The sequence below is a fragment of the Salvelinus alpinus genome, chromosome 3 (genome assembly GCF_045679555.1).
Source record: "Salvelinus alpinus chromosome 3, SLU_Salpinus.1, whole genome shotgun sequence".
NCBI lineage: Eukaryota > Metazoa > Chordata > Actinopteri > Salmoniformes > Salmonidae > Salvelinus > Salvelinus alpinus.
Window position 1 is genome coordinate 3,749,757 of NC_092088.1, and position 11,180 is coordinate 3,760,936.

Sequence of the window (11,180 nt, forward strand, 5' to 3'; positions counted from 1 at the left end):
TTCCTCAGGTTGGAGCTGCTCTGAGACCAGCATTCTCCCCAGATACACCTTCTGACATCACAGCTAAGGCATGCCAGGTAACTGTCCTGATAGGTTCTCCCCAGATACACCTTCTGACATCACAGCTAAGGCATGCCAGGTAACTGTCCTGATAGGTTCTCCCCAGATACACCTTCTGACATCACAGCTAAGGCATGCCAGGTAACCGTCCTGATAGGTTCTCCCCATAACCACCTTCTGACATCACAGCTAAGGCATGCCAGGTAACTGTCCTGATAGGTTCTCCCCATAACCACCTTCTGACATCACAGCTAAGGCATGCCAGGTAACTGTCCTGATAGGTTCTCCCCAGATACACCTTCTGACATCACAGCTAAGGCATGCCAGGTAACTGTCCTGATAGGTTCTCCCCAGATACACCTTCTGACATCACAGCTAAGGCATGCCAGGTAACTGTCCTGATAGGTTCTCCCCAGATACACCTTCTGACATCACAGCTAAGGCATGCCAGGTAACTGTCCTGATAGGTTCTCCCCAGATACACCTTCTGACATCACAGCTAAGGCATGCCAGGTAACTGTCCTGATAGGCTCTCCCCAGATACACCTTCTGACATCACAGCTAAGGCATGCCAGGTAACTGTCCTGATAGGCTCTCTCCAGATACACCTTCTGACATCACAGCTAAGGCATGCCAGGTAACTGTCCTGATAGGTTCTCCCCAGATACACCTTCTGACATCACAGCTAAGGCATGCCAGGTAACTGTCCTGATAGGTTCTCCCCAGATACACCTTCTGACATCACAGCTAAGGCATGCCAGGTAACCGTCCTGATAGGTTCTCCCCATAACCACCTTCTGACATCACAGCTAAGGCTTGCCAGGTAACTGTCCTGATAGGCTCTCTACATCACCATGTACTGTAGTGTAGTGTACTGTACTGTAGTGTACTGTAGTGTACTGTAGTGTGGTGTAGTGTGTAGTGTAGTGTACTGTACTGTAGTATACTGTACTGTAGTATACTGTACTGTAGTGTAGTGTACTGTAGTGTAGTGTAGTGTACTGCAGTATTGTGTAGTGTACTGTAGTATTGTGTGGTGTACTGTACTGTAGTATTGTGTGGTGTACTGTACTGTAGTATTGTGTATTGTGTAGTGTACTGTACTGTAGTATTGTGTAGTGTAGGGTACTGTAGTGTACTGTAGTGTAGTGTACTGTAGTATTGTGTAGTGTACTGTACTGTAGTATTGTGTAGTGTAGTGTACTGTAGTGTAGTGTACTGTAGTGTAGTGTAGTGTACTGTAGTATTGTGTAGTGTACTGTACTGTAGTATTGTGTAGTGTAGTGTACTGTAGTATTGTGTATTGTAGGGTACTGTAGTTGTGGGCTGTGTAGTGTATGGTACTGTACTGTAGTGTATGGTACTGTAGTGTACTGTACTGTAGTATTGTGTACTGTACTGTAGTATTGTGTGGTGTACTGTACTGTAGTATTGTGTATTGTGTACTGTACTGTACTGTAGTATTGTGTAGTGTAGGGTACTGTAGTGTACTGTAGTGTAGTGTACTGTAGTATTGTGTAGTGTACTGTACTGTAGTATTGTGTAGTGTAGTGTACTGTACTGTAGTATTGTGTAGTGTACTGTACTGTAGTATTGTGTACTGTAGTGTACTGTAGTGTAGTGTACTGTACTGTAGTATTGTGTAGTGTACTGTAGTATTGTGTAGTGTAGTGTATTGTGTAGTGTAGTGTACTGTAGTATTGTGTAGTGTACTGTAGTATTGTGTATTGTAGGGTACTGTAGTGTACTGTAGTTGTGGGCTGTGTAGTGTATGGTACTGTAGTGTACTTTAGTATTGTGTAGTGTAGTGTACTGTACTGTAGTATTGTGTACTGTAGTATTGTGTACTGTACTGTAGTATTGTGTACTGTACTGTAGTATTGTGTACTGTACTGTAGTATTGTGTAGTGTACTGTACTGTAGTATTGTGTAGTGTACTGTACTGTAGTATTGTGTAGTGTAGTGTACTGTACTGTAGTATTGTGTACTGTAGTTGTGGGCTGTGTAGTGTATGGTACTGTAGTGTACTGTACTGTAGTGTAGTGTACTGTAGTGTACTGTCGTGTAGTGTGTACTGTAGTGTCGTGTGTACTGTAGTGTGTACTGTACTGCAGTGTAGGGTAGTGTAGTGTACTGTAGTTGTGGGCTGTGTAGTGTATGGTACTGTAGTTTTGGGCTGTGTAGTGTATGGTACTGTAGTTGTGGGCTGTGTAGTGTATGGTACTGTAGTTGTGGGCTGTGTAGTGTATGGTACTGTAGTTGTGGGCTGTGTAGTGTATGGTACTGTAGTTGTGGGCTGTGTAGTGTATGGTACTGTAGTTGTGGGCTGTGTAGTGTATGTTACTGTAGTGTATGCAGCAGCTAATCCTCAGTCCTGCAGAGCTCTGAGTCATCATGTTTCTCTCTGTGTAGTAGAGCTGTAGAGAGCTGTGTACTGTAGTGTAGTGTAGTGTACTGTCGTGTAGTGTGTACTGTAGTGTCGTGTGTACTGTAGTGTAGTGTACTGTAGTTTACTGTCGTGTAGTGTGTACTGTAGTGTCGTGTGTACTGTAGTGTAGTGTAGTGTGTACTGTACTGCAGTGTAGGGTAGTGTAGTGTATGGTACTGTAGTTGTGGGCTGTGTAGTGTATGGTACTGTAGTTGTGGGCTGTGTAGTGTATGGTACTGTAGTTGTGGGCTGTGTAGTGTATGGTACTGTAGTTGTGGGCTGTGTAGTGTATGGTACTGTAGTTGTGGGCTGTGTAGTGTATGGTACTGTAGTTGTGGGCTGTGTAGTGTATGGTACTGTAGTTGTGGGCTGTGTAGTGTATGGTACTGTAGTTGTGGGCTGTGTAGTGTATGGTACTGTAGTGTATGCAGCAGCTAATCCTCAGTCCTGCAGAGCTCTGAGTCATCATGTTTCTCTCTGTGTAGTAGAGCTGTAGAGAGCTGTGTACTGTAGTGTAGTGTAGTGTACTGTCGTGTAGTGTGTACTGTAGTGTCGTGTGTACTGTAGTGTAGTGTAGTGTGTACTGTACTGCAGTGTAGGGTAGTGTAGTGTACTGTAGTTGTGGGCTGTGTAGTGTATGGTACTGTAGTTGTGGGCTGTGTAGTGTATGGTACTGTAGTTGTGGGCTGTGTAGTGTATGGTACTGTAGTTGTGGGCTGTGTAGTGTATGGTACTGTAGTGTATGCAGCAGCTAATCCTCAGTCCTGCAGAGCTCTGAGTCATCATGTTTCTCTCTGTGTAGTAGAGCTGTAGAGAGCTGTGTACTGTAGTGTAGTGTAGTGTAGTTGTCGGCTGTGTACTGTAGGGTAGTTGTGGGCTGTGTACTGTAGTGTAGTGTAGGGTAGTTGTGGGCTGTGTAGTGTAGTGTAGGGTAGTTGTGGGCTGTGTACTGTAGTGTAGTGTAGTTGTGGGCTGTGTAGTGGAGCTGTAGAGAGCTGTGTACTGTAGGGATAGTTGTGGGCTGTGTACTGTAGTGTAGTGTAGTTGTGGGCTGTGTAGTGGAGCTGTAGAGAGCTGTGTACCAGTGTCAAGGCTCTGACTGATAGATAGACAGACACTTCTGCTTTCTGACTGATGTGGAGGAGGGAGGCAGTCAACATAATGGTCAGATACAGTGTTGACACACTCCTCATACAGAGGGCTTTTTGTGTCTCGCTCTGACGATCACAATCTATTGCTCTCTCTCACGATCTTCATTTCTCTCATGATATCGATCTCTTTCTCTCTCATGATCTTCATCTCTCATGATATCGATGTCTTTGTCTCTCACGGTCTTCATCTCTCATGATATCGATCTCTTTCTCTGGCTCTCTTTGTTCGATCACGATCTCTCTCTCTCTCTCTGCAATTTTCAATTTTTCTATTTTGTTCTTCTCCTGAAAAACAAAAAAACTGAAATCCCTGTTTTTCTACCAGTCTGTGTGAATCGTTTCTCTCCAATTCCCTTCTTCTCTGTGTGTCCTTCCGTCCGTCCTTGTAGGTGTGCAGTACGTGGATCGGTAGTGGTGTGGTCAGTGACCTGAACGATCTTCGTCGCGTCCACAACCTCCTGGTCTCCTCGCTGGACAAGGTGCAGGCTGGGAAGGGTTCCTCTAGTCAGCTGTACAGTGAGAGTGCTACCACCATGGAGAAGTTGGCTGTACTGAAGGCCTGGGCTGAGGTGAGGTGGCTTGAATATGTTTGTAAATCTACCGGTCAGTTTCACTACAGTATTAAAACCCTCAACATTATATTTCATTAGTTTTGCTCCTCAGGTCTATATCGGTCTTTTTTCTGATCACGTCAGAAGGGTTGTAACGGTACCGGTCGTTACGGAGACCTTGGTACATTTAAAAACATATATACAAAATCATAACACTAGGCTTATAGACTATAGGCTGGGCTGGAGGCCTGTAACACTATAGACTATAGGCTGGGCTGGATGCCTGTAACACTATAGACTATAGGCTGGGCTGGAGGCCTGTAACACTATAGACTATAGGTTAGGCTGGGCTGGAGGCCTGTAACACTATAGACTATAGGCTGGGCTGGAGGCCTGTAACACTATAGACTATAGGCTGGGCTGGAGGCCTATAACACTATAGACTATAGGCTGGGCTGGAGGCCTGTAACACTATAGACTATAGGCTGGGCTGGAGGCCTATAACACTATAGACTATAGGCTAGGCTGGAGGCCTGTAACACTATAGGCTGGGCTGGAGGCCTGTAACACTATAGACTATAGGCTGGGCTGGAGGCCTGTAACACTATAGGCTGGGCTGGAGGCCTGTAACACTATAGACTATAGGCTGGGCTGGAGGCCTGTAACACTAGACTATAGGCTGGGCTGGAGGCCTGTAACACTATAGACTATAGGCTAGGCTGGAGGCCTGTAACACTATAGGCTAGGCTGGAGGCCTGTAACACTATAGACTAGGCTGGGCTGGAGGCCTGTAACACTATAGACTATAGGCTAGGCTGGAGGCCTGTAACACTATAGGCTAGGCTGGAGGCCTGTAACACTATAGACTATAGGCTGGGCTGGAGGCCTGTAACACTATAGACTATAGGCTGGGCTGGAGGCCTGTAACACTATAGACTATAGGCTAGGCTGGAGGCCTATAACACTATAGACTATAGGTTAGGCTGGGCTGGAGGCCTGTAAAACTATAGACTAGGCTGGGCTGGAGGCCTGTAAAACTATAGACTAGGCTGGGCTGGAGGCCTGTAAAACTATAGACTAGGCTGGGCTGAAGGCCTGTAACACTATAGACTAGGCTGGGCTGGAGGCCTGTAACACTATAGACTAGGCTGGGCTGGAGGCCTGTAACACTATAGGCTGGGCTGGAGGCCTGTAACACTATAGGCTGGGCTGGAGGCCTGTAACACTATAGGCTGGGCTGGAGGCCTGTAACACTATAGGCTGGGCTGGAGGCCTGTAACACTATAGGCTGGGCTGGAGGCCTGTAACACTATAGACTATAGGCTGGGCTGGAGGCCTGTAACACTATAGGCTGGGCTGGAGGCCTGTAACACTATAGGCTGGAGGCCTGTAACACTATAGACCAGGGGTGTCAAACTCATTTCGCATCGTGGGCCACATACGGCCTAGGGAGATGTCAAGTGGGCCGGACCATTAAAATTATACCATACTCGCCTTCATCATGCATCGTTTAACAAAGTCACCGTCGGAATACGGCTTCGATGCTAATGCTATTTCGCTAGCAATTAGGTAGCTGGCTTTTACCGCTGCTTCACTGACTTCTCGGCTCTGGATGAAAGTTGACTGCTGTTTCCTCAGACCCGCCAGCAATTCGTTAATCTTATCTCTTCTCAGTTGTCCTTGCAAGCCGTCATATTTTTCGCTGTGATGAGTCTCGTAGTGGCGTCGAATATTATATTCCTTCAATACCGAAACTTGTTGCAAACACACCAAGCACGAAGGTTTTCCGTGCATCTCTGTAAATAAATAGGACGTGGTCCATTTTTCTTTGAAAATTCTACACTCCTTATCTACTTTTCTCCGTTTGGATAACGACATTTTGGCTAATGAGGGTGTAGCGGAGAGGTAGAGACCAAGGTATTAACAACGTCGTAACAAGCAGCAGATGGCGCATTGATACCGTCTGCTGTTTTCAGTCTGTCTCAGTGATGCAGCTTGTCTTCTACTCTGATGGAAAGAGTGCGCCCCTTAGCGGATAATCCATGAATTGCAGCGAATTAAAAATATTAATTCCATGTCTTTTATGCATTTTTTCCACTTTCAAATTATCCTGCGGGCCTGATCGAACCTCCTTGGGGGCCGGTTCCGGCCCGCGGGCCGTATGTTTGACACCCCTGCTATAGACTATAGGCTGGGCTGGAGGCCTGTAACACTATAGACTATAGGTTAGGCTGGGCTGGAGGCCTGTAACACTATAGGCTAGGCTGGAGGCCTGTAACACTATAGACTATAGGCTAGGCTGGAGGCCTGTAACACTATAGGTTAGGCTGGGCTGGAGGCCTGTAACACTATAGGCTATAGGTTAGGCTGGGCTGGAGGCCTGTAACACTATAGGCTAGGCTGGAGGCCTGTAACACTATAGACTAGGCTGGGCTGGAGGCCTGTAACACTATAGACTAGGCTGGGCTGGAGGCCTGTAACACTATAGGCTAGGCTGGAGGCCTGTAACACTATAGGTTAGGCTGGGCTGGAGGCCTGTAACACTATAGGCTATAGACTAGGCTGGGCTGGAGGCCTGTAACACTATAGACTATAGGCTGGGCTGGAGGCCTGTAACACTATAGACTAGGCTGGGCTGGAGGCCTGTAACACTATAGACTAGGCTGGGCTGGAGGCCTGTAACACTATAGACTAGGCTGGGCTGGAGGCCTGTAACACTATAGGCTGGGCTGGAGGCCTGTAACACTATAGGCTGGGCTGGAGGCCTGTAACACTATAGACTATAGGCTGGGCTGGAGGCCTGTAACACTATAGACTATAGGCTGGGCTGGAGGCCTATAACACTATAGACTATAGGCTGGGCTGGAGGCCTGTAACACTATAGACTATAGGCTGGGCTGGAGGCCTATAACACTATAGACTATAGGCTAGGCTGGAGGCCTGTAACACTATAGGCTGGGCTGGAGGCCTGTAACACTATAGACTATAGGCTGGGCTGGAGGCCTGTAACACTATAGGCTGGGCTGGAGGCCTGTAACACTATAGACTATAGGCTGGGCTGGAGGCCTGTAACACTATAGGCTAGGCTGGAGGCCTGTAACACTATAGACTAGGCTGGGCTGGAGGCCTGTAACACTATAGACTATAGGCTAGGCTGGAGGCCTGTAACACTATAGGCTAGGCTGGAGGCCTGTAACACTATAGACTATAGGCTGGGCTGGAGGCCTGTAACACTATAGACTATAGGCTGGGCTGGAGGCCTGTAACACTATAGACTATAGGCTAGGCTGGAGGCCTGTAAAACTATAGACTAGGCTGGGCTGGAGGCCTGTAAAACTATAGACTAGGCTGGGCTGAAGGCCTGTAACACTATAGACTAGGCTGGGCTGGAGGCCTGTAACACTATAGACTAGGCTGGGCTGGAGACCTGTAACACTATAGACTAGGCTGGGCTGGAGGCCTGTAACACTATAGACTAGGCTGGGCTGGAGGCCTGTAACACTATAGGCTGGGCTGGAGGCCTGTAACACTATAGGCTGGGCTGGAGGCCTGTAACACTATAGGCTGGGCTGGAGGCCTGTAACACTATAGGCTGGGCTGGAGGCCTGTAACACTATAGACTATAGGCTGGGCTGGAGGCCTGTAACACTATAGGCTGGGCTGGAGGCCTGTAACACTATAGGCTGGAGGCCTGTAACACTATAGACTATAGGCTGGGCTGGAGGCCTGTAACACTATAGACTATAGGTTAGGCTGGGCTGGAGGCCTGTAACACTATAGGCTAGGCTGGAGGCCTGTAACACTATAGACTATAGGCTAGGCTGGAGGCCTGTAACACTATAGGTTAGGCTGGGCTGGAGGCCTGTAACACTATAGGCTATAGGTTAGGCTGGGCTGGAGGCCTGTAACACTATAGGCTAGGCTGGAGGCCTGTAACACTATAGACTAGGCTGGGCTGGAGGCCTGTAACACTATAGACTAGGCTGGGCTGGAGGCCTGTAACACTATAGGCTAGGCTGGAGGCCTGTAACACTATAGGTTAGGCTGGGCTGGAGGCCTGTAACACTATAGGCTATAGACTAGGCTGGGCTGGAGGCCTGTAACACTATAGACTATAGGCTGGGCTGGAGGCCTGTAACACTATAGACTAGGCTGGGCTGGAGGCCTGTAACACTATAGACTAGGCTGGGCTGGAGGCCTGTAACACTATAGGCTGGGCTGGAGGCCTGTAACACTATAGGCTGGGCTGGAGGCCTGTAACACTATAGGCTGGGCTGGAGGCCTGTAACACTATAGACTATAGGCTGGGCTGGAGGCCTGTAACACTATAGACTATAGGCTGGGCTGGAGGCCTGTAACACTATAGGCTGGGCTGGAGGCCTGTAACACTATAGGCTGGAGGCCTGTAACACTATAGACTATAGGCTGGGCTGGAGGCCTGTAACACTATAGACTATAGGTTAGGCTGGGCTGGAGGCCTGTAACACTATAGGCTAGGCTGGAGGCCTGTAACACTATAGACTATAGGCTAGGCTGGAGGCCTGTAACACTATAGGTTAGGCTGGGCTGGAGGCCTGTAACACTATAGGCTATAGGTTAGGCTGGGCTGGAGGCCTGTAACACTATAGGCTAGGCTGGAGGCCTGTAACACTATAGGCTAGGCTGGAGGCCTGTAACACTATAGGTTAGGCTGGGCTGGAGGCCTGTAACACTATAGGCTATAGGTTAGGCTGGGCTGGAGGCCTGTAACACTATAGGCTAGGCTGGAGGCCTGTAACACTATAGGCTGGGCTGGAGGCCTGTACCACTATAGACTGGGCTGGAGGCCTGTAACACTATAGGCTGGGCTGGAGGCCTGTAACACTATAGACTATAGGCTGGGCTGGAGGCCTGTAACACTATAGACTATAGGCTGGGCTGGAGGCCTGTAACACTATAGACTAGGCTGGGCTGGAGGCCTGTAACACTATAGGCTGGGCTGGAGGCCTGAAACACTATAGGCTATAGGCTGGGCTGGAGGCCTGTAACACTATAGGCTAGGCTAGAGGCCTGTAACACTATAGACTATAGGCTGGGCTGGAGGCCTGTAACACTATAGACTATAGGCTGGGCTGGAGGCCTGTAACACTATAGACTATAGGCTGGGCTGGAGGCCTGTAACACTATAGGCTGGGCTGGAGGCCTGTAACACTATAGGCTAGGCTAGGCTGGAGTTCTGTAACACTATAGACTATAGGTTAGGCTGGGCTGGAGGCCTGTAACACTATAGACTAGGCTGGGCTGGAGGCCTGTAACACTATAGACTAGGCTGGGCTGGAGGCCTGTAACACTATAGGCTGGGCTGGAGGCCTGTAACACTATAGGCTATAGGCTAGGCTGGAGTTCTGTAACACTATAGACTATAGGTTAGGCTGGGCTGGAGGCCTGTAACACTATAGACTAGGCTGGGCTGGAGGCCTGTAACACTATAGACTATAGGCTGGAGGCCTGTAACACTATAGGCTATAGGCTGGAGGCCTGTAACACTATAGGCTGGGCTGAAGGCCTGTAACACTATAGGCTGGAGGCCTGTAACACTATAGGCTGGGCTGGAGGCCTGTAACACTATAGGCTATAGGCTGGAGGCCTGTAACACTATAGGCTGGGCTGGAGGCCTGTAACACTATAGGCTGGGCTGGAGGCCTGTAACACTATAGAATATAGGCTGGGCTGGAGGCCTGTAACACTATAGACTATAGGCTAGGCTGGAGGCCTGTAACACTATAGACTATAGGCTGGGCTGGAGGCCTGTAACACTATAGACTATAGGCTGGGCTGGAGGCCTGTAACACTATAGGCTATAGGCTGGAGGCCTGTAACACTATAGGCTGGGCTGGAGGCCTGTAACACTATAGGCTGGGCTGGAGGCCTGTAACACTATAGAATATAGGCTGGGCTGGAGGCCTGTAACACTATAGACTATAGGCTAGGCTGGAGGCCTGTAACACTATAGACTATAGGCTGGGCTGGAGGCCTGTAACACTATAGACTATAGGCTGGAGGCCTGTAACACTATAGACTATAGGCTGGGCTGGAGGCCTGGGCCTTTTGAGTAAATATGAGTTTTAAAAAACGAAATGCTCATGAGATTCCGTTAAAACAACTAGAGCACGTTGTAATCAACATTATAATCTAAACTGCCGCATTTCAAACAGTATTTTTGTGAGGTGCAGCCGGGATCTAGTTCTGTACCATGGTGAGTGGTAGAGTTGATAAACCAGGAGGATTCTCCATCTTTAAAATCTCCAGTTTGGAAACATTTTGGGTTCCCGGTATATTACAACGGCGATGGACAGAGAGTTGTGGATAAAACGTTTAACAGTATGTCGCCACGCTCAACCAGAATAGCCTGTGCAGCTGCCGACACCTCCAACACGTCGACACATTTAAACCGTTTACTGGATCGAATCCCCGAGCTGACAAGGTAAAAATCTGCCTTTCTGCCTCTGATCAAGGCAGTTAAACCACTGTTCCCCGGTAGGCCGTCATTGTAAATAAGAATTTGTTCTTAACTGACTTACCTAGTTAAATAATGGTTAAATCAAAAATAAATAAATAAAAAACGGTGAAGCATGGTGGCGGCGGCATCATGCTGTGGGCAGGGACTGGGAAACTAGTCTGGATCGAGGGAAAGATGAACGGAACAAAAAGAGATCCTTGATGAAAACCTGCTGTAGAGCGCTCAGGACCTCAGACTGTGTCGAAGGTTCACCTTCCAACAGGACAACGACACTAAGCACACAGCCAAGACAACACAGGAGTGGCTTCGGGACAAGTCTCTGAATGTCCTTGAGTGGCCCTGCCAGAGCCCGGACTTGAACCTGATCTACCATCTCTGGAGAGACCAGAGAGAGAACTTTATGGTAGAGTGGCCAGACAGAAGCCACTCCTCAGTAAAAGGCACATGACAGACTGCTTGGAGTTTGCCAAAAGGCACCTAAAGGACTCTGA

The 11,180-nt window shown here is 48.4% G+C and overlaps 1 protein-coding gene across 4 annotated transcripts in view; it reads left to right on the forward strand.

Moving 5' to 3' along the window:
- Positions 1-11,180, forward strand: part of heatr5b (HEAT repeat containing 5B) — an 88,160-nt gene that overhangs the window by 60,684 nt on the left and 16,296 nt on the right. For all 4 annotated transcript variants that reach the window (XM_071391301.1, XM_071391302.1, XM_071391303.1 and 1 more), the window contains exons 27-28: positions 9-77; positions 4,029-4,208. In XM_071391301.1, coding sequence (XP_071247402.1) covers positions 9-77; positions 4,029-4,208 — 249 coding nt within the window. The remainder of the gene's footprint in view (positions 1-8; positions 78-4,028; positions 4,209-11,180) is intronic.